Raw genomic sequence first — 23939 nt, forward strand, 5'->3', positions numbered from 1 at the left:
TGAAGCGTTTCCGTACTATTTAGCGTCTTTGTTTTTATTTTATTTGGCAGGAGAAGAAGAAACAAGGAAGGAGGACTTTATGAGGTTCCCCAGGGTTTAAGGGGTACAGTCATCTGTGCTTTCATCTGTAGTTGGGGCATCAGAGTATTTCTCTTGAATTTGAGATGGTTTCAGGCTTATATCTCCATGGATATCATTGTTCATTTAGCTCTTATCTGAGAGTGACAGAATCACTAGACCATGTCTGTTTCCCCATCTTGTCCCTTAAATATTCCTGTGAGCAGCTCAGCTTGTTTCCAGATGTTTTCCTTTTCTTCTTTCCAATCCTTTTTCTTTCCCTAAAATCCCCAAACCTCTCTCAGCTTGCAGCTCGTAACCAGAAAAGTGATTCCAGTTACTTTTCTTATGTAGGACATTCTGCCCTATTTCTTTTCAAGTTCCTTGATCTGGTTGAAGGCTTTGTCACAAATCTTCCATTGTAAGAGTCATATGTTTGTGCTAAGATGTTTCTAGGTGATTTAAGAAAAGCAACTACTGTAACACATGTTACTTTTATAGTGGGAAAAGGCTTCATAAGGAATCAGGCTGTTTTCTGGTACTGAGAAGACAAATGAGTTCCCCGAGCAAAAAGTCAATAGCATTATATTCTTACTTTTTTTTTTTTTTTTTTGTTATTTATTCAAGCATGGGTTCCCCAGAACTGTTTTTGATTTCCTTCGTTTCTTCCTGGTCTTCTTTGTCTCTCTCTCTCTCTCTCTCTCTCTCTCTCTGTCTCTCTTTTCTCATATAATTTTGTAACGAATTTAGAAAATGATTTGATCATTAATCTAATGTTTAGCGTTCTCTTATTTGCTGGTGACTTACTGTGCTTAAGGCTGACCAATTATCCTTTCTGGTTAAAAAAAGGGACTTGGCCACATGTGTACCATTTGTTCCCGATGTGCCCACGGATGCCCCCTTCAGAGATAATTTGGGCCATTCGTTTCGACCCAGACCCTTGTTATTCTCATCCCTGGTCAAAAAATTAGTATGGCTACTTCCTTGTACCTCGTATTTGGAATATTTCAAAAGCAAAGAACCAAGCGTACTTGAGGTATTTCCCAAAGGCGACTGAGCACACATGAGCAGTGTTTAATGTTGTAATCAAATCAACCCCAAACAGAGGAAACCTGATGTATGCTATTCATATGCACACTAGTAATTGTGCTGTATTTACCTAGAGAGATATTTACCTAGAGAGAAGCAATTTTCGCGGGTGGTTTTAATTACTATAGTTTGTACAGCTTGACCAAAAATGTTTTCCTTTCTGTCTTATTTATTTCTTTGTAATACTCAACACCATTGCTGACCCACACACCCCTCTCATTATAGGATCTGGGTCTTGGCTCTCATGCCATTGAAAATTGAGGTTCCTCTTGTGCATTGCCTCTTACCACTGTGCTTGTAGCTCAGGCCAGAAGTTTCTGTTGCTCTTGCTTAGAGGGTTCTTGAGTCAATTCAGCTTTTTCTGGCACCTTCCCAAGGAAGAGCTTGATCCAGCTGGCCTTTACTGAAGGACTTTTAGAAGCAGGTTACTGAGTATGTTAGGACTCTTTGGGCTACAAGTTACAGAAAACCACTTGAACTAATTTGAGCATAAAAGGGTGACTTTTATCTTTTTTTTTTTTTTTTTTTTTTTTTTTTTTTTTTTTTTTTTTTTTAGTAAAAGAGTGTCCCATAAGACCCAAGAACAGGGATGCAGCCAAGCCTCAAAGTGAATTGAATACAGGCTGTGTGTTTCTCCCCCTTTACTGCAGACCGAGTTTCTCTGCCTCTAATCTACAGGGCACAACCTGCTCCTGGGTTAATATTTCTTACATATAAGAGGCAGCCAGACTGAGGTTGGCCACAGTTACAGATTTCCAAGGACCAGTGTGCATGAGATGTTCCCTCTGGACCAGTCAGGTCTGCCGGGGGCTATATATTAGTTTCCTAAGGCCGCTGTTACAAATGACCACAAACTTGGTGGCTTTAAGTAACGTAAATGTGTCATTTCACAATTCTGGAGGCCAGAAGTCCCAAAGCAAGGGAGTCTGCAGGATTGGGTCCTTCTGGAGGCTGGGAGTATGTGTTCCCTTTCTCTCTCTTAGCTTCTGGTGGCTGTTGCAACCTTTGGCGTTCCTCGGCTGGTGGCTGTATAACTCCAGTCTCTGCCTCTGTCTTTTTAAGACCTCCTCCTCCGTGTGTCTGTCTCTCCTATCTCTGCTCTCCCTCTCCTTTTTCTTAAAAGGACACCAACCATTGAATTTAAGGCCCACCCAGAATCATCTGATCTCCGGATCTTGATCATATCTGCGGAGACCCTGTTTCCAAATATAGTCACATTCACAGGTACCAGGGGATAGGACTTGAATGTGTCCTTCTGGGAGACACAATTTAACCTTCAGCAGGCTGTGTGTCTTCATTATGTGAACATATGTGTACTAGGTTCCATATACAGTAACCACACGAACGGGGAAGGAGTGGCAATTCCCCAAACAGAGGGGACTGGAACACTATTTCCGAGGACTCTTCTGCAGCAGAACTGAATTGAGGGAAAGCCATGACGTTGGAAATAGGTACCTTTCAGCCCCTCAGCTCAGCTGTGCTTAAGTATGAGTGACTGATGTTAGATCGGTATTGCTCTGACAGGGATAGAGAGAGGAAACACTGAGTCAATAGAGAATCATTGTCAAAGCTAACATTAATTGTGTTATTGTGATGGTGAGATGCCACCATCTTTTCCGTTATCATCATCCTCTGGAATATTCATTTGAAATTATATATTAGCTCTCCAAACAGTAGCAATGGTAGAACCAACCACTGCCTTGATGGCCAGTGGGGAGGGAGGGAAGGAAACTAGCTTACAGTGTGACCCAAAAAGTTACCAAGAAAGTTTTGGACAAAGTTGGTGTTAGAAAGAAGAACTTTTCCTCTGACTCTAAAAACTTTTTTAATAGGCGATTTCAAAAATAGGTAGAACAGTATTATGAACCCTCATGTTCTGTCACTCATCCCAACAGCCTCTTAAAACATCCTGCTCCCTCCATAACCAACCCCCTGCCATGCTTGGAAGGAAATCCCGGACACTATATAATTTCTTCTGTGGCTATTTAACTGTATATTTCCTTTTAAAAAACAACAGTACTGTCATCAGTATAGCTGGATATACGTGTGTGTGTGTGTGTGTGTGTGTGTGTATAATTTTTTTTTTTTAATTTTGATTTTATTTTTGAGAGAGAGAGCAGGGGAGGGGCAGAAAGAATCCAAAACAGGTTCCAGGCCCTGAGCTGTCAGCACAGAGCCTGACGTGGGGCTCGAACCCACACGAACCATGAGATCATGACCTGAGCTGAAGTCGGACGCCTGACCGACCGAGCCACCCAGACGCCCCTGTGTATACTTTGATTTTAAAAAAAATTTTTTTTCAACGTTTTATTTATTTTTGGGACAGAGAGAGACAGAGCATGAACGGGGGAGGGGCAGAGAGAGAGGGAGACACAGAATTGGAAACAGGCTCCAGGCTCTGAGCCATCAGCCCAGAGCCCGACGCGGGGCTCGAACTCACGGACCACGAGATCGTGACCTGGCTGAAGTCAGACGCTTAACCGACTGCGCCACTATCCAGGCGCCCCTACTATGATTTTTTAAATGTACAGTGTTCAGATTTCAAGTTGCCTCATATTTTTTTTTATGATTTGTTTGAATGACCATCCAAATAAGAATTTGTTATGGCTTTTACATCTTTTTACATCTACATGCTGTCCCCCTTACATCTACCTATCTCTGGCACTCTCTTTATCGCTCTCTTTTTTTTTTTTTCTTGGACTTTGCTGCATGCATGCCCGTGGTGTGCTTTCACTTATATCTCTGTATTTCCAAAATGAAAGTTTGCTTTAGAAATTTGATAAGATTTATGTTCAGTTTTTGTTGTTATTGGAAGGGGTGTTAGGGGAGAGAAGACTTCTCATAGACGATAATATGTTCTTTAGTCAAGAGGGAAATAATATCTGACTGTTTTCTTTTTTGGAAATGTTAGCTGTTGATGCTGAGTGGTTAGATCCATTAATTCATTTGGAGTTTTTTTTTTTTTTTTTTTAAATTTTTTTTTCAACGTTTATTTATTTTTGGGATAGAGAGAGACAGAGCATGAACGGGGGAGGGGCAGAGAGAGAGGGAGACACAGAATCGGAAGCAGGCTCCAGGCTCCGGGCCATCAGCCCAGAGCCCGACGCGGGGCTCGAACTCACGGACCGCGAGATCGTGACCTGGCTGAAGTCGGACGCTTAACCGACTGCGCCACCCAGGCGCCCCTCATTTGGAGTTTCAACATGGTTGAAATTCTATCATTTTTTCTTCACTAGTTACCTAAAACATTGCAGTAAAGAGAATCTTCCCCATATCCATTATTTGGTTACCCAGCAGTACAGCTTGTATAGGAAAGGCAGGATATATAGTGGGTTCTTTCTCAAATAAATTTGCCAAACTTCAAAATACTCAGCTTTGAATAACATCCTTCAGTGGTTGATCAATTAGGTTTTATTTTATAAAGAATTATAATGTGCTCATGGGTTTAGACTTAACTGAAGTATTTCGGTTCTCTTCCCTCTTTTTTTTAAAATCAGTTTTTGAGACCTTATTATCTTTTCCCTGTTTTTGAGTCTGTTTTAGACCCATTCTTTGGAAGCACTGAGGGAGGGGGAAGGTGGGGGGAGAGAAATGTAAGTTTCAGAAGTCCCACTGCCACTTAATGATTTTCATATACAACAAATGAATTAAGAGGGAAGGGAGTGAAAGAAAATAGCATCTTCCAAAGGGGACTTCCTGTGGCCGCTCTGATCTTAAGTTGCAGGAACCATCTAATATTCCTAAGGTTCTCATAGGAGTTCATGTGCAGTGTGGTGAATTTAGCTGCATGGTGGGCAGTCTTCAATATAGTAGGTACATCTCTGTTTACCGTGCTGAGTACTTATCTTTTACTTTATTGTTTTTCTTTTTTTAAGTTAAAAAAATTTTTATGGTTATTTATTTTTGAGAGAGAGAGAGCATGAGCAGAGGAGGGGCAGAGAAAGAGGGAGACACAGAATCTGAAGCAGGCTCCAGGCTCTGAGCTGTCAGCACAGAGCCTGATGTGGGGCTCGAACCCACGGACCACAAGATCATGACCTGAGTTGAAGTCAGACACTTAAGCAACTGAGCTGCCCAAGCCACCCAGGCGCCCCTTACTTTAACTTATTCTATCAGGAATCTTAAGTTGGTTTTAATGTTGCAGTTACATGGATTAAGATGTATTAAAAAAGAAACAAACAAACAAACAAACAACTCCAACAAAACCCACCAGCCTCCCTTCTGGGGAAGGGCAGAGTGTGAGAGAGAAAGGGAGGGGTTGCAGAGAGAGAGGGAGAGAGAATTCCAAGCAGGCTCCGTGCTGTCTGTGCAGAATCCCACGTGGGGCTCCATTTCATGAACCGTGAGATCATGACCTGAGCCCAAATCAAGAGTTGGACACTTACCTGACTGAGCCACCCAGGCGCCCCTTAATGACAGATTTTCGTAAGGAAGTTATCTGATACAATAATTTCAACGTGCATGTGTAAAAATCATGTAGTTAGAGAACTAGAAATTACTTTTAGAGGTCACTTCTGCAGTCAAGCAAGATGAGTAGCCACCTTCCATCCAACTATGGAGGGTGCCCGGAAGGGGTATGTCAAAGGTGACTCCTTGATTTCTGGCTCGCCTAACAGGTAGATAGGGAACATCAAAAGACAAGGTGTGTGGAAGGAGCAAGAATTAGGTTTTAAACATGTTGAATTTGAGGCACATTCCAGTACCGGAGCGGGAATATCAGGTGACACGTTATGCCCTGAATGTTCGGCAGAATAGGTAACCAGATCTTTTCTGCCCTTATTAAAGCCTTCACTTTGATTCGTTAAGGAACTCTTCTGCGTACCTGTGTACCTCAAACACAGGCAGCCTGCTTGTCTACCTACGGGCTAATTCCAGGTCCTGCAAACGTCTCTCGGAAGTCTGCTTTTTCATATTAACATGTTTTCATGTCTGTGCCAAACTGGCGAAAGAGAAGTCCTAAATAAAGGACCCCGTGGTTATTTCATTGTTTATTTAAATTTCCGCTCATACTATCCACCTAGATCAGATTTCATCTCCTGTTTGTGTTCGGTGGCCCAGCTTCATCTTGAGATTCTAAATCTCCCCATCCCCTTTTTCACGAATAAAAAAATAAAGGTAGTGCGTACTTTGAAAACTCAAACAATGGCACTTGCAGGCGGTGAAAGTAGTAAGCAGTAAACGTTTCCTTTTTGTCATCTTCTCTTTTCTTCTTTTAAAGAAATTTTTTAAATGTTTACTTATATTTGAGAGAGAGAGAGAGAGAGAGAGACCGAGTGTGAGTGGGGGAGGGGCAGAGAGAGGGAGGGAGACAGAGAATCTGAAGCAGGCTCCCGGCTCTGGGCTGTCAGCGCAGAGCCCGACGTGGGGCTTGAACCCACGAACTGTGAGATCATGACCTGAGCCGAAGTCAGATGCTTAACAGACTGAGCCACCCAGGTGCCCTTCTTTTCTTCTTTTTTAAAAATTCACTTTCTCGGGGCACCTGGGTGGCTCAGTGGGTTAAGCATCCGACTCTTGATTTAGGTTCAGGTTGTGATCTCATGGTTCGTGAGATCGAGCCCTGCGTCGGGCTCTGCACTGATGTTGCGGGATTTGCTAGCGATTCTCTCTCCCTCTCTCTCTGCCCCTCCCTCCCCCGAATGCGTGCGCGCTCTCTCTCTCTCTCTCTCTCTCTCTCTCTCAAAATAAACAGACAAACAAACATAAAAAAAAAATCACTTCCTTTTTGGGCTCTGGTAAAAACTGGGAAGTGACGGGGCTCAGGGTAGGTGTCTGGTAGGTGTCTCACAGGTTCTACCAGATCTTAACTTGGTTCACTCTGGAATATAGAAGAAGCCAGGGTGATGCTGTGCAATCAAGTCCAGGCACATGCAATCAGGGACCAGCTAATTGCTCTGAAATTGGAGCCCCATTTCTAGACCTGTATCAAAGATATTTTAGGGGCGCCTGGGTGGCGCAGTCGGTTAAGCATCCGACTTCAGCCAGGTCACGATCTCACGGTCCGTGAGTTCGAGCCCCGCGTCAGGCTCTGGGCTGATGGCTCAGAGCCTGGAGCCTGTTTCCGATTCTGTGTCTCCCTCTCTCTCTGCCCCTCCCCCGTTCATGCTCTGTCTCTCTCTGTCCCAAAAATAAATAAAAACGTTGAAAAGAAAAAAAAAAGAAAAAAAAAAAGAAAATTCCTTCCTTTGCTTTAAAAAAAAAAAAAAGATATTTTATAAGCACATACACGCCATAAGCGTTATAAAATGGGATACCCCTTTCATACGCGTGTTGTTCTAAAACTTGCATTTCCCTACTTAATAGGGATTGGACATCTTTCCATAGGTTTGTTTGCAGCTTTGTTAACGGCTAAAGAGTATTCTAGATTGTGAACGTATCGTATTTGAAATATTTCTCTATTGACAAACGTGTTTTTCTTCTTCCATTTTTTAAAATTTATTTTTAACGTTTGTTGATTTTTTTTGAGAGAGAGAGAGACAGAGACAGAGAATGAGCAGGGAGGGGCAGAGAGAGAGAAGGGGAGACACAGAAACTGAAGCAAACTCCAGGCTCCTAGCTTCCTGTCCAAAGCCCGATGCGGGGCTTGAACCCACAAACTGTGGGATCATGACCTGAGCCGAAGTCCGACACTTAATCGACTGAGCCACCCAGGCGACCCTCTTCTTCCATTTAAAAAAAAAAATTTTTTTTAACGTTTTATTTATTTTTGAGACAGGGAGAGACAGAGTATGAATAGGGGAGGGTCAGAGAGAGGGAGACACAGAATCTGAAGTAGGCTCCAGGCTCTGAGCTGTCAGCACAGAGCCCGACGTGGGGCTCGAACTCACGGACCGCGAGATCATGACCTGAGCCGAAGTCGGCTGCTCAACCGACTGAGCCACCCAGGCGCCCCTCTTCCATTTTTTAAGATAACAAATGCAGTATAAAATCTTCTTTTGAGTATATATAAGGGTAATTCTATATGAGGGGTTCTTAGAAGTGGAATTCATGGGAAAGCGGGTATGTACTTAAAAATTTTTTTTAATGGATTTAAAAATTCACGGATGCTGCCGATTTGTTCTCCATAAAGACTGAACCAGCAGGGGCATCTGGCTGGCTCAGTCGGAAGAGCATGCGAGTCTTGAGTCTTGACCTCAGCGTAGTGAGAGCGAGCCCATATTGGGTGTAGAGATTACTAAAAAGAATAGCCTTAAAAAACATTGAACCAACGAATGCTCAACCTGAAAGTGCTTTTTCTCCCATTCACTCATCAATCCTGGATATTTTGAACCTTTTCTGTGACTTGCATATCTCTATTCACTCATCTTTCTGTTATATGGTTAGGCTGCTTTCATTGCTTTTCTTGTTTTTTGGATGTTAACGCTTTGTGTGTCTTATAGGTTTGTAAATATTTCATCTCATATTGTCTCTTAATGTGTTTTTTTTCTCACCTGAAAACCCTCCCCACTCACTTTGCTAAAACTACCTGGAATTTTAGTTATAGATTGTCTTTTTCTGTTTGTTCTTTGTCACATTTGAAAAATGTTGAAGCCTTGGCTATACATTCTTTTGGTATTCATCCTGACCAGTTCTTTGTCATATATCTCTTTCTGTTTCTTCAGTTTTTTTAATCCTTTATCTTTTTCTTTTCTTTTTTTTAATTTAAAATAAGAACCTTACTGAGATATTATTCACGTATTAGAATATTGTCCTTTGAAAGTGCATATAACTCAGTCGTTTTGGGCATATTTACAAAATTGCACAATCACCATTTGTTATCTTAAAAAAATTTTTTTTCATGTTCATGTATTTTGAGAGACAGAGAGCAAGAAGAGAGCACGAGTTGGGGAGGGGCAGAGAGAGAGAATCCATGCTGTCAGCATGGATGCAGGGCTCAATCCCACCAACTGTGAGATCATGACCTGAGCCAAATTCAAGGGTTGGACGCTTAACTGACTGAGTCACCCAGGTACCCCTGGGTTATCTTTTAACTAGAGAACTTCGTTAAGAAAAATGTCAGAATATTATGTCTGAAAGTATTTCTTTTGTCTTAATGAATTACTCTTATTTTTTTGGGGGGGGGTGTTTAGACTTACTAAGTTATATAAACCCTTTCCTTAGAATTCCATATATATTTCTTCAATCCCTGTTGCAGATGAGAATGCTGATGCGAAATTAGACATGATGTCAGTCTAGTGGTCTCTATTTTATATGTTTTATTTTATAAAATCTGAGTTTATAGGATTTTCCTTTTGTCTTTGGATTTGAGAAATGTCAGCAATTAATTTTTTCAGGAATCTTGTCTAGCACTTGGTGGCCTTTTTAATTTGGAGATATAAATTCAATGAAAAATTTTTCTATCCTGTTTTTGATTTTTGCTTCTCTAGTGGTTATTGTTTTCTACTATTTCACCATTTTGATTTTCAGCACTAATCAAGCGATTATTGTAACCTCTTTCTGCAATCATATAGAATTCAATAGAAATTTCGTTTAAAAAAATTTGTTTTAAGTTTAGTTTGAGAGAGAGAGAGCAAGCGAGCGAGCATGAGTAGGTAGGGGCAGAGAGAGAGGGGGAGAGAATTCCAGGCGGGCTCTGGAGCCCCATATGGGGCTCGAACTCACTAACTATGAGATCCTGACCTGAGCCGAAATGAAGAGTCAGACGCTTAACCTACTGAGCCACCCAGGCACCCTGTAATTTAGTTGTATTTTTCAGTTTTTTAAGAAATTTATTTAAGTAATCTTTATACCCAATGTGGGGCTCAAACTCACAACTCTGAGATCAAGATTTGCACACTCTTCTGACTGAGCCAGCCAGGCGCCCCAAAAATATAGTTTTTTAAGAGCAGATCTCAGAGACAGAGTAACAATGGCTGAAAACAAGACCTCAGATACAGAAAACAATGGCTGTCTTTATGAGGACAGATGGAAAATATTAGGATTTAGGGTAGGTTTGGGTTTGTAGTTAGTTTTAGGCATATTCTAGGCTTGAGCATTTATGAACTCTGACCCTTGGGTTTGTATAGCCTCCTCTGTAAAGGGGAAAAAACATTACAATCTTTATGGTACGGTTACAAGTACTAGATTACCACAATTTATTGAAAAAACAACCGGGTGCTTTACTGACATACTCTCATTTATTCTTTGTAACAACACAAGAGATGGGCTTATGATTCTAGATTGTATGGATGAGGATGTTGTGGTTTCTAGGTGTTACAAGTCTTGCCCAACATTCCCTAGCTAATTAGAATTAAAGCCAGAATTTAAATAAAAATTAATCTGAAACCATCTCTCTCAGGCCACTTGAAATATTTGAATAATTTAAATAATTACTCAATTGAATTTACTGTTTGAATGCATCTGTTATTTGATTGACGCCATTATTTTTCAAAACTTACAATCTATTCATGCTACATGCTTGCTTAAAATATAGTACAGACTTAATTTTCCACACAGTAAAGTCTGGATCCACAAATAAGACCAAACAAGATTTAACTTAAAGGTTAGAAAACCGGAGTTCAGAGGCACCTGGGTGGCTCAGTTAGTTAAGCGTCTGACTTTGGCTCAGGTCATGATCTCATGGTTTGTGAGTTCTAGTCCCTCGTTGGGCTGTGTGCTGACAGCTCGGAGCCTGGAGTCTGCTTTGGATTCTGTGTCTCCCTCTCTCTCAGTCCCTCGCCCACTCACACTCTGTCTCTCTCTCTCAAGAAAATAAACTTTAAAAAAAAAAATTTAAAAAACCTGGAGTTCATTTATTAGCCTTAGTTTTCTGTGAATTAAATGCATATATATGATGTATGTGCTTTTCTCTGGGATTCTACTGCTTTTAGGGATGGGTGGCCCAAATTGGTTAAAAATCATAGGTGTGTATGGAGTTTCCTCAAAAATTAAAAACAATTACCATATGACCCAGTAATTTCACCACTGGGTATTTACTGAAAGAAAATGAAGGCACTAATTAGCAAAGATATCTGCACCCTGTGTTTATTGCAGTATTATTTACAAAAGCCAAGATATGGAAACAACCCATGTGTCCATCCCATAGATGAATGGATAAAGAAGATATAATAAAACACACACCCTGAATATTTCTCATCTGTAAAAAAGATGGAAATCTTGTCATTTACAGCAACATGGATGGACCTAGAGGGTATATAATGCTAAGTGAAATAAGTTAGAGAAAGACAAATACCACATGATTTCACTCATATGTGGGATTTAAGAAACAAATGAAGAAAGAAAAAAAGCTGAACAAAAAAAAACATAGACTCTTAAATACAGAGAACATACTGATGGTTCCTAGAGGGAAGGTGGGTGGGGGGGATGGGTGAAATCCTTTAAGGGACTAAGAGTACATTTATCTTGATGAGCACTGAGAAGTATATAGGATTGTTGAATCATTATATTGTAGACCCGAAACTAATATAATACTGTATGTTAACTATATTATCAATAAAAAAAAATCATAGGGCTGTTATCTGTCTTCTCTAGAACTCCAATCACATCGAAAGCAAATTATTAAATAAGGAAATGTGAGCCACAATTGTGAGCCACATATGCAATTCAAAATTTTCTCATAGCTGCATTAAAAAGTAAAAGGAAACAGGTGATGTTAATTTTAATGACATAGTATGTGCCCCATATATCGAAAATATTATTTCAATGTACGGTCAATATAAAAAATTACACATGATATTTTATATTCTTTTTGTCTCCTAAATCTTTAAAACACAGTGTGTCTTTTATACACGTAGCACGTCTCAGTTTGGATGAGCCACATTACAAGTGGTCAGGAGCCACATGTGGCTATCGGCTGATGTATTGGACAGTGTGGACAAACCTCTTGTCAGCTGGAAAACTTTAAATGTCATAAAAGAGTACACTAAATAACACCTCACATAATTGCCCCAAATGATACCAATGAATTAAGTCCAAGTCTTGCCCTAGCCTAAAGATAAAGTTAACAGTGACTTGTAACCTACCATATTCTGGATAGTAAATTACATAATACATGTTAAGCGCTTAGGAATATACTTAGCTTACAGTGGATGCTCCATAAATATTAACAACCATGATTTAAAAAATACTGTTTCCCCCCCCCCCATTTAACAAGCAATTATTTTTTTATTTCTAAGATTTCTTTTTTATTCCCCAAGAAAACCTTATTTTAAAAGGGCAGGCTAATTTGTAACAACATGGATGAACCTGGAGGGTATTATGCTACGTATTAACCCAGAGAAAGACAAATACTGAACTAGGTAACACTTAGTATGTGGAATCTTAAAAGGTGAAAAAAAAAAAGGGGGCGCCTGGGTGGCTCAGTCGGTTAGGTGTCTGACTCTTGATCTCAGCTCAGTCTTGATCGTGAGTTCAAGCCCCTACCTGTTGGCCTCTGCACTGGGTGTGGAACCTACTTAAAAAAAAAAAAAAAAAAAAAGCCAAACTTACAGAAAGAGTAGACTGGTGGTTGCCAGCATCTGGGTGGGAGAAATGGGAAGAGGTTAGTCAGAGGATACAAACTCCAGTTATAAGATGAGTAAGTTCTGATAATCTAATGTATAGCATGTTGACTACAGTTAACAATAACGTATTGTATACTTGAAGTTGCTGAGAGTAGGTCTTTAGTATTTTCATCAGAAAAAAAGTATGTGAGTTGATGGATGTGTTAGTTATGAAATGATTGCCATAATCAAGTTAATGTATGCACATATCACATTGTATACTTGAAATATACTATAATTGTATTTGTCAATTTTACCTCAATAAAACTAGAAAAGATCACATTTCACAATTAAAAAAAAATTAATAGCAAGAAAAAAATAAAAAGGGCAGGCTATTCTATTTTTCTCTTTCTCTCTCTCTCTCTCTCTTTTTTTTTTTTTTTTTTGATATATTATCCTCCTACCTCTTAGAGAGAATTAAAGGAAAAATTTAAGATTTTATTCCCCACTCCCATTAATTTTATTTTATTGGGGGTTATTTGCCCCCAATGGTCCCCTGGCCCATTTTTTTGAGTGGCTAATCCATTTCATATGTCTGGTTATTATCCATGGTCTCCTAATATTTATAAATGAAGGACTTAATTATTCAGCATGGGTAACTGATGTGGTCACTGCCTGCAATTATGTGGGCTGATGTTTATTTTTTCCTGATTGGTACCCCCCCCCCCCCAAGGGTGTGTAGGGAGGTGATTGAGAGGCTGGTGGTTTGATTCTTTGGCTCCAGTCCTCTTTTAAATATGTTGCCTGAGAGCTGTCGACTTCTCGGCCTCTTGGCTGTGCTGTAGAAAGAGGTGGGTGCGTGTGGGTGGTTTCTGTTTAGTGTGGGTGGCAAGTGTTCAATTATTTAAAAATGGTAGGGTTAAGAGCCTGATTAGAATATTCACTTTATATCTCTGGCATTGAACACGTTGTTATGTTTCTTTACAGGAATACACATGGCTTGCTAAAAGCCATTATGAAGTTATTGCAAATGCAAGCTCTAAAGGAAGGACAAGGTGGGGAGAAGAATATTCGGAATTTATATACTATAAGGTATGCCTTTTTTTCTTTCTTCAAAATGTGTGCGACTTGTTAACTACGTTATGAACAGATATGCTAATCTGTTAAGAACTAGTTATTTAATTCGGCAGTGATTGTGGGTCTTGACCTCTCAGGAAGTTAGTATTTCAAAGATGCGTAAGATTGAGGCAGAGTTGAGAACATGCCGACGTCACCATTGTGGGTTTCAGGGTTGCTTCCTTGGGTTTGGAATCTGTTACCCAAAATCCTTTCTGCTCTGGAAAATTGTAACCATCTTCCCAATACTGTGAAAACTGTAGAGTTGATTGAGTGAATGTACATAAAGCAGGAGGAGTTTGGGTTAGGTAGGAGGGTAAACTTCCTCACTCTAAAAAGGAATAGGCCATTTAAAGGTTAATACCCAGGGCAAGGTTGGTAGTTAGGGGCACTGATTTGCCTTTTCTTTGTCCTGTATATAATGTAACATGGTAGAACCGTGTTAAAAAGAACATAGCAACATAGAAGGTAGTAACAATTACAGTGAAATACATTGGATTTTATTGAGGAGTTTGGACAAGGGACGGCATCATACTTACTTGTGAAGGTGACCCTAACCGTTGCATTGAAGGTCCCAGAAAGCCATTTCTTAAGAGAGCGTCTCTTAGTGAATAGAGGGCCCCAGGAACTCTGTTCAGTTATGCGTCTGGAATATGCCTGTTTCAGAAGAATGAGAACATGGGACCATAAACAAGGGCAGTGATTTTGGGTGGGGGGGGCGAATGGCTTACATGGTGATCCAACAGGGAAAATAAGTCAGGTGCTAATGAACCGTCATTGGCTTGAGCATATAGCACCTGTAGTTTTGAGCATTTGACCTCACAGCTATCAGAAGCTATGAGAGTCTCCAAAATACCAACTGATACCTGTTACATATACTTCTGGTACTTTGCTTTTGATAATAAGCAAACAGTGTCTCCTGTATTACAATGATCTTTTCTGACATTTTAGTGCTACTTATGATCTTTTTTATTTTTGTGAGTACGTTATTGAGAGTTTCTTAAGCCAGTTTTCTAACAAGGTCAGATTTTCATTTTATGTATTTTCTTCTTGACATGTTTTTTGAATATCTTCAAACATACAGAAAATTTGGAAGAATGTAGTACAATGAATTAGTGAATTCATTGCTAACTTATGAGTTAATTCATAAATTAATTTATTTTTAAATTGAGGAAGCAAAAGGAAAATTGTTTTTTTGAAAATACTCTGGAAACTTGGGGTGTGTAAACTTTTTCAAATTGATAAATGTGATTTTTTTCTTTTCTTTTTTTTTTTTTAAACATAGTGGTGCTCTGTGAGATAACAATGTTTTCATTTCTGGTTTCTCTTCCATCCATTACATTAACCAGAATTGAACCTAAGACGAAGATGAGCAGATTTTAAATATTTCTAGATGAGTCATATAAACATCTGTGTGTGTGTGTGTGTGTGTGTGTGTGTGTGTGTGTGTGTGTGTTTAAAGAAGTTCAAACTCTTGGGCCACTGTTCTAGGATAGAAAATAATTCCATTTCATTGTTATTCATTGGGAACTATTTATTTTAAAATAGGAAAGTCATTCAAGTTTTAAATTTTTATGTAATAGTTTTATTGAGATATAATTCACATACCAAAGGATTGACCCATTTAAAGTATACAATTCAACAGTTTTTAGTGTATTCATAGAATTATGCAACCTTGCCATAATTACTTTTAAGATGTTTTCATATCCTCCCACATTCCTCACCCATTAGTAGTCACTCCATATTTCCCTCCTCCCAGGGGGATATGTCTTTTTTAATGTTTATTTATTTTGAGAGAGCAAGCAAGAGAGTGGGCGGGAGGGGCAGAGAGCGGGAGAGAGAGAGAATCCCAAGCAGGCTCTGGCTATCAGCCCAAAGCCCAATTTGGGGCTTCATCCCGTGAAATTCATCCCGAATTGAGTATTCATCTCGGATACTCAACTGACCGAGGCACCCAGACACCCTCCCAGTGTCGTATTTTTAATTCAGTGGTTTTCAGCACTGACTGCTTATTAGAACGACCTGGGTGTGCTTTTTTTTTTTTTTTAATTTTTTTTTTTCAACGTTTATTTATTTTTGGGACAGAGAGAGACAGAGCATGAACGGGGGAGGGGCAGAGAGAGAGGGAAACACAGAATTGGAAACAGGCTCCAGGCTCTGAGCCATCAGCCCAGAGCCCGACGCGGGGCTCGAACTCCCGGACCGCGAGATCGTGACCTGGCTGAAGTCGGACGCTTAACCGACTGCGCCACCCAGGCGCCCCTAGAACGACCTGGGTGTGCTTAAAAACAAACAAACCTAGGACTAATCAAATGCCCTGGATCAGCTGAATCAGAATCTCTGCTGTAAGGCCTAGGCATTTGGATTTTTTTAAAAAGATCCCACATGATTCTGATTCACAGTGAGTATAAGACGGTATGTCAGCTTGCTCTGATGTGCATTTTCTTTTATGTTTGTAAAAACTTAAAATTTTATTGAAATCCCAGTTAGTTAACATAGAGTGTAGTACTGATTTTAGGAGTAGAATTTAGTGATTCATCACTTACAGGTAACACCCAGTGCTCATGCCCTCCTCTAATGTGCATGCTAAGTGCCCGGGACCTTGTTGATTAAAGGGTTCTTTTTCTTTTTTTTGTAATTTTTAAAAATATGTATTTATTTTTGAGAGAGAGAGAGAGAGAGAACCTGAAGCAGGCTCCAGGCTCTGAGCTGTCAGCACAGAGCCCAACATGGGGCTTGAATTCATGAACTGAGAGATCATGACCTGAGCCGAAGTCAGACGCCCAATTGCCTGAGCCACTCAGGTGCTGCAGGATTCTTTTTCTTTAGGTCTGGGATGGGCTCGGGATTGTCGTGTAACAAGCTCCCAGGTGATGCTGATGCTGCTTTCCACCGCTATACTATATAAACAGCGCTTGATCGGAAGCAGTGTTAGTGGTACCTGGGAGCTTGTTAGGAGGCTGAGATCTCTTACTCTGTTTCAGCCTACCTGGATCAGCACCCTCGTTCCAGGTAGATTTTCCAGGTAATCTGTAGGCACCTTAAAGTTTAAGAAGCTCTGGTTCAGAGGATGGTAAAAGCAAATTTTCTATCATCCAAAGAGTTATTCTCCTTTTCGTACTGATTGTCCTTGCTGTGTGTGATTGCCAGACCTTCAGTCATCTGTAATGTTTCACCTGTTGCCCCGCTTTATAATTTATCATCCCCTCTAGTTGGTTCTTCTAACTTACGGTCTTGTTTTCAAATCAGTCGGTGGAAGGTGAGGATGGGGAGCCTCGTGTGAAGAGCTCAGATCATACTGGATACATAAGTTGTGTCTTTAGAGGGGCGGCACATTAAGAGGTCCAGAATCAATCACCTGAGTTGGCATAATCCAGTAATGTTTATGGAGAGCCCTTGTGTGAATGGCTGTTTGGCACTATAAATCAGTAGAGTGTAATCGAGTGTATAAGAGCCTTAAGTTCCTCCAGGGGGGATTGAGGATGGCAGGAACAGAGGAGAGGTGAGTCTGAAGAGCAGATTCCCCTCAAGAGAGCTATGATTTTACCTGAGTCAAGCATAAAATTGTCATGCTGTTTTAGAGCCTTCTTTGCCACACGGTGGTGAGCAATATCATTCCGCTTTGGAGAGGCGGCTGATGAGCTGTGTACGAAAGCATAGAAGGGCTACCCGGAGCCCAGAGCTCCACTGAGAGAGGCGTTCCCTGGTTACGCTGGAAGATTAATTTAAAATGGAAGTTGTATGACAAATAATTGTAAGCTTTCTGGGAATGAAACTGATCTGCGTTTTGATGGTATTAAGGACTCCGCTAGCCTACAGCTTTGGAGTTTACGCGTTTCTCACTTCTCCTTGTCCTAATAGCAGATTAATTTGAATTTTAGCAAAAACAGAGTCTGCGGTTATTTTAAATGGGTCGGTGCTGAATTGCACAAGTTGTGCCAGTATGGAAGTGAAGAGAGCGGGGCGGGAGCCCCCGCAGCATGAGCCAGCGGCTTCCCCTGGTTCCTATGAATTTCTCGAAGGCGCTCTAGAGAGGGTATTCTCTTTTGTTGAACCTGGAGCTCAGCGGTTCTCAAACTTTCTGTGCCTAAGAAGCGCCCGGGGAGCTTGTTAACAGGACCGCTTCTCAAGCCCTTGCTGGAGATGAGTATTCAGTAGGTTCTGCAGGAGACTTGGGAATCGGCGTGTTTACCCAGCTGCTCAATGATCTGGATATAGTTCACCTGTGGGTCAAATTTGAGAACTATTGCTTGAGCCCCTGGGAGCTTAAAAGTACCACATATGAGCTGCAAGGAGCCCCTTGGGGGCAAACCAGAAGGGATATTGAGTGGCTTAGTCCTGTCTCCTTGCCTCTGTTCCCTGCTTGGGAGGCAAAAAGTCCATTTCCTCCTAAGCACCAAGGCACCAAGTTCATCTTGCCATGTCCACCAAGGACAATAGAGAGGTCGAGAGCAGAACCAGAGAGCATTTCTAAAGGAAAAGCAGGCCAGTGAAAGCAAGTGAAGTACACATGCGAGAGGGGATGTAAGAGATTTAAACTCCACCCGCTCTATTCAAAGAAATAATTCTGTGGCCCTAGCAAGTTAGTGTTCCTCATGGTCAGATGATGCTTGTTTGGAGCAGGAGGGGAAGAGAGTCCTCCGCACCCTCTTGTAAAGCAATACTTATTTGCAGTGTTTGTAGTGTATGAGGAGCTCATCCTCAGAGGGTTTTTTTTGTTTGTTTGTTTTTTTACCGTTTATTTATTTTTGAGAGGCAGAGAGAGACCGAGCACGAGCAGGGGAGGGGCAGAGCGAGAGACACACACACAGAATCCGAAGCAGGCTCCAGGCCCTGAGCTGTCAGCACAGAGCCCAGTGCGGGACTGGAACTCACAAACTGCGAGATCATGACCCGAGCCGAAGTCAGACACTTAACCGGCTGAGCCACCCAGGCACCTTCATCCTCAGCGTTTTTGATCTGTTTGTTTGGAACATGGCTGGAAACGTGCATTTTAAGATTTGGATAGATCGGCGGTCTACTGACCGTGCTTTGAGATCCATTAGTCTAGAGGGTATGTGGCTAGTAAAGTTCGTATCGCTGAGCCGGACCCTTCTTTAGTCTTGTGCCTTCAACAAGATTAAATGGGGATGTTTAAATGTGGTTTCAGTGAATGATTTTTAGGATGGGGGTAGCTGGAAGCACAACACAGCACATTTATGTTTTGCAGAGGCTACGTGTGAAACTCCGGGTCCACGAGCCTCCACTCTGGTTGCCCAGTAGAGCCTCTGAGGGGCTTCTAAATATACAGGTGCCTGGGCTTTTTTTGCTAGAATGACTGGAGCGTTAGCCTCAGGCACTGACGTGATTTTAGAGCTTCCTAGATGGTTTCCAACGTGCTGGTAAGGGTGGAGAACTGCTGGCCAGTTGTTGACATGAGGCAGTAGGGGTTCATTGCTGCTAGACCTTCAGATGTTTCAACGTTAAGAATATTTTCTCTGAAATTCCTGACCACTGAATGCCGGAAAACAATTCAAATTTTTAAAAATACAGGGTAGGCAGACAAAACACATCTGTTCACAGGATGGAGTCCAAGTGCAAACAGGTTTGCAGCCTCTGTTTTAGGCACTTACCACTTTTCAGAAACTTGAGAAGCTCTTCTTTCCTTGTGAACAAGTTTTTATTTTTTTAATAGTTAATTTTTTTTTTTAATGTTTATTTTTGAGAGAGAGAGAGACAGAGCGCAAGCAGGGGAGGAGCAGAGAGAGGGAGACACAGAATCCAAAGCAGGCTCCAGGCTCTGAGCTGTCAGCACAGAGCCCGAGGCGGGGCTCGAACTCCTGGACTGTGAGATCATGACCTGCGCCAAAGTTGGACGCCTACTTTAACCTACTGAGCCACCCAGGCGCCCCAGTTTTTTTATTTTTTATTTTTTTTTAAGTGTATTTATTTTGAGAAAGAGGAGAGAGTAGGGGAGGGGCAGAAAGAAAGAGAGAGAGAGAGAGAGAATCCCAGGCAGGTGCTGCTGTAAGCAAAGAGCCCATTTGGGGGCTCGAACTCACAAATTGTGAGATTGTGACCTGAGCTGAAATCAAGAGTCGGATGCTTAACTGACTGAGCCACGCAGGTGCCCCTGTGAACAATTTTTTAATTACCTTTTTTTTTTTTTTAAACTGCTAATGTGTCCTTTAGTTGAGGCTTATTTTTCTTTTCCCCCTTTTGTTCAGTCTGGATTTCCTTTTGGTTAGTTTGAACTCCACATTTCTGTAACATACCTCGATGTAAGTTATTTAAACGTTCTCCAATATTGACCATAGAGGAAGTGTGGCAGAGAACTGAGACGTAGTGGGCATGTCAGTCGGAAGGAAGAAGAACTAAACTAAATCTTTATGGTTCCTAAATTACTGAGGCTCATTTTCTCGGTGGCTTTGTAATAAGCCATGTTTTTCCCTCTTGCAATTTTACCATGTGCTTCTGCATGTAGTTTTTCCTCTGCATATTCATATTATGGCAATCTTTTCAAGATCTCTCTTCCTTTAGCCGAAGTGAGGAAATAGCTGTGAATTCATGAGCAGTGACTGCTTGTTCCAGAATTCCGGCACCATTCTGATGTGCCAGACAGTGGCCGACATGCACAAATAGCAAATGTTAAGAATCTTATTTGTGGAAAGGTTCAGTCTGATCAACATCAAGCTGTACTTTCTGAAATCAGGGAATATTAAATGGTTTGGCAGATTGTGTGCTCTGAAATGGGTGATTAGGCCAATAGTCATGGATGGTTGTACCCTGAGTGGATTAGTTATGTACTCTAGATGTGTATTTGTTCATCTGTTTGGACGGTGTTCTGTCGTTTATTTAGATGGAGAGTTAATTTTATTTTTTATTTTTTTTTTAATTTTTTTTTCAACGTTTATTTATTTTTGGGGGGACAGAGAGAGACAGAGCATGAATGGGGGAGGGGCAGAGAGAGAGGGAGACACAGAATCGGAAACAGGCATCAGGCTCCGAGCCATCAGCCCAGAGCCTGACGCGGGGCTCGAACTCACGGACCGCGAGATCGTGACCTGGCTGAAGTCGGACGCTTAACCGACTGCGCCACCCAGGCGCCCCAGGAGAGTTAATTTTAAGAAAGTGAAGACGTGTGTCCTAAGGGCTGAAGTACTTCTGAATTCATATTGATCTTTTTCACTTATCTCTTAAGGCAAACACATTTGTCCCTTAAGGCAGTCAAATAGAAAGCTCGAGAGAGTCCCAAGGGAAATTCCCACGCGGAATGCGCCAAGACCGGTTGGTGGTTGTGGACCTCAAAATGTAGCTCCAGTTTTAGTTTGGCTGACTAGCTCTTTCTTAGCATTGAACCCCTTCTGCGTTTTCTATCCGTTTTGAAGAACGCAGTGGAGTCCACCGTGGGAAGGACACAGGAAGGATGTTCCAGATCTGGGTGGAAGCACGTGCCTGCATGCTGCTGTGGAAAAGGGCTGGTGCCCTGGAGCTGCTAACGGGGAGGTGCAGGGCTGGAGCTTCGTGTTGGAGAGACGGGGAGGCCGAGATAGAGGCCCGGGACAGGGGGCGTGGCCAAGAACACAGGACCGTGGCATAGACTTTGGGTTTTAGTTAAAGCGTAGTGGGGAGTTATCGGAGGTCTTTCTTTTTAAAGAAATTGAAATTATTTTAATTGTTTTTAAAAATTAAAAAAATTTTTTGGGGCGCCTGGGTGGCTCAGTCGGTTAAACGTCCGACTTCAGCCAGGTCACGATCTCGCGGTCCGTGAGTTCGAGCCCCGCGTCGGGCTCTGGGCTGATGGCTCAGAGCCTGGAGCCTGTTTCCGATTCTGTGTCTCCCTCTCTCTCTGCCCCTCCCCCGTTCATGCTCTGTCTCTCTCTGTCCCAAAAATAAATAAACGTTGAAAAAAAATTAAAAAAAAAAATTAAAAAAATTTTTAAATTACTTGAAATAATTTTAAAGTTCCAGAAGGGTTGCACGAATGGTACAAAGGACTCCCTTACACCATTTACCCTGTGTTTTTATACTTTGCCCCATTTGCTTTATCTTTCTATATGAGAGAGAAAGACCGAGAAAGAATGAGGTGGGGGGTGGGGTGGGGGTAGGCAGAGAGAGAGAGAGAGAGAAGAGGACAGAGGATCTGAAGCAGGCTCTGTGCTGACAGCAGAGAGCCCAGTGTGGGGTTTGAACCTAATGAGCGGTGAGATCATGACCTGAGCCAAAGTTGGATGCTTAACCGACTGAGCCACCCAGGTGCCCCAGTCGATACAATTTTTAAAAACATTTGTGAGTAGATTGTATGTATTCAATACTGTGTATTTTCTAAGAACAAGGATATTCTTTTATATAGCCAGAGAACCGTTATCAACTTGAGAAAATTTAACATCGAGAGAGTAATTTATAGTCCATATTCCAGTTTTGTCCTCTCTCTTAATAACGTTCTTTTCTACCTTTTTCCTTTTTTAGTGTGTAGGATTTAGTTGAGGATCACATGGTCCCCTTAGTTGTCCTATCTTTTTAGTCTTTTGAAGTCTGGAACCATTTCTGTTCCTCTCTTTGTCTTTTATGACCTTGACATTTTGGAATGCCATAAAAGTGATGCCGTGTCCTTACCAGGATATCACACCTGGAAGCACTGATGTCCGTCTTCTCCATCACTGGATAATTTTTTTTTTTTTTAAGTAAACTTGACCCCCAGCCTGGGCTCGCAGTCATGACCGTAAGATCAAGAGTCACATGCTCTACTAACTAAGCCAGCGAGGCACCCCTCAGTGGTGATTTTAATTTTGGTTACCCAGTCAAGGTGATGTCTTGTTTCTGTTAATCATTTTCCTCTTGTAACTAATAAGCAATCTCTGGGGAGGACTCTTGGAATCAAGCAGCTATCCTGCTCCTCATTAAGCCCACAGCCTCCCATCTAATTTTCATCGTGATGATTTCAAAGTGGTGATTTCCCTAGCCCACCACTCCTTTCAGATTTGCTAGTGGCAATGGAGAGATGGAAATAGTAGGGATTCCTGGAAATGCACTTAATCTATAGATTCTGAAACCCTGTGTCCATAGATACCGATTTAGAAAGCTTGGATGTCAGCCAGTGTGGGTGCCTAGAATCGACATATTTAACAAAATTTCCTGATGTGGAAATAGCTTTGTGAATCCCTGGCAAATAGCTAAAATAACCAAACAACATCATGGTATTTCAAGGTCACATTAGAAAAAGATATACCTTTCTTTCCTTCCATGTCTTCATCTTTAAAATGGACATCGTCAGCCAGGTGTGTTGAGGTAATAAGTGAGATTTGGATTTGAACTTACTTTCTCTGTAATACTCAAGTTATTATGATTATATTGGCACTATATTTTACATGACACCTGTGAATTTTTCTAAAATCAGGGAGAGGTTAGGGGAGCCGGGGTGGCTCAGTTGGCTGAGCATCCAATTGTTTTTGGTTCAGATCATAATCCTAGAGTCATGGGATCGAGCCCCATGTCAGACTCTGTGTTGAGCACATAACCTGCTTAAGATGGTCTCTCTCTCCCCCTCCATCCCTCTCCTTGGCTAGCGCTCTCTCTCTCTCTCTCTCTGTCTCTCTCCATGAAATGAAATGAAATAAAATAAAAAAAGAGGGGCGCTTGGGTGGCTCAACTGGTTAAGTGTCCAACTTTTGATTTTGGCTCAGCTCATGATCTCACAGTTTGTGAGATTGAACCCCTTGAACCCCGTGTTGGGCTCTGTGCTGACGGTGGGGAGTCTGCTTGGGATTCTCCCTCTCCCTCTCTTTGTCCTTCCCCATGTGCACACGTGCATGCGTACTTGGCTTACTCAAAATAAACGTTTGAAAAAGAAGTAGTTATTGTTATATGTAAGGATGAATCACTAAATTCTACTCCTGAAACTAATATTGCACTGTGCATTAACTAATTAGAATTAAAACTCGAGACACTAAAGGAAAAAATTAAAAAGAGTAGCTATTGTTTGCATTTTTTTGTAAATTTTCTTGTTACATTTACATTTTATTAATGAGGTCGCTTAGAATCCTGTAATACTTTAAAAACTTGACCATCTAAATCCTTAGGTTTTTTTTTTTTTTTTTTTTTTTTTTTGGTCAAAGTGAGCATTTTGCTTTTGGGGAAGCTGATTATTTCAATAATTCAACATATTATCTAAAGGGATCCCCTGAGATGTAGACGTTTGGTTTTATTTAGCATAAAATAAGCATGACACCATTATTAAATCGTCTGTACTACAGAGTCAAGCTGCCGTAAGGGATTGGA

At 41.3% G+C, this 23939-nt stretch overlaps 1 protein-coding gene across 8 annotated transcripts in view; it reads left to right on the plus strand.

Annotated features, from left to right (window-relative positions):
* Nucleotides 1-23939, plus strand: part of FOCAD (focadhesin) — a 317812-nt gene that overhangs the window by 45069 nt on the left and 248804 nt on the right. For 7 of the 8 annotated variants that reach the window (XM_086685396.1, XM_086685393.1, XM_086685394.1 and 4 more), the window contains one exon: nucleotides 13554-13658. In XM_086685396.1, the coding sequence (XP_086541522.1) occupies nucleotides 13554-13658 (105 nt within the window). Of the gene's footprint in view, nucleotides 1-8822; nucleotides 9095-13553; nucleotides 13659-23939 lie in introns of those variants that run through there. The other variant, XM_086685401.1, reaches the window with a different exon arrangement.

The sequence above is a fragment of the Puma concolor genome, chromosome D4, assembly GCF_028749965.1.
Source record: "Puma concolor isolate L17-30 chromosome D4, mPumCon1.1.hap2, whole genome shotgun sequence".
Lineage (NCBI taxonomy): Eukaryota > Metazoa > Chordata > Mammalia > Carnivora > Felidae > Puma > Puma concolor.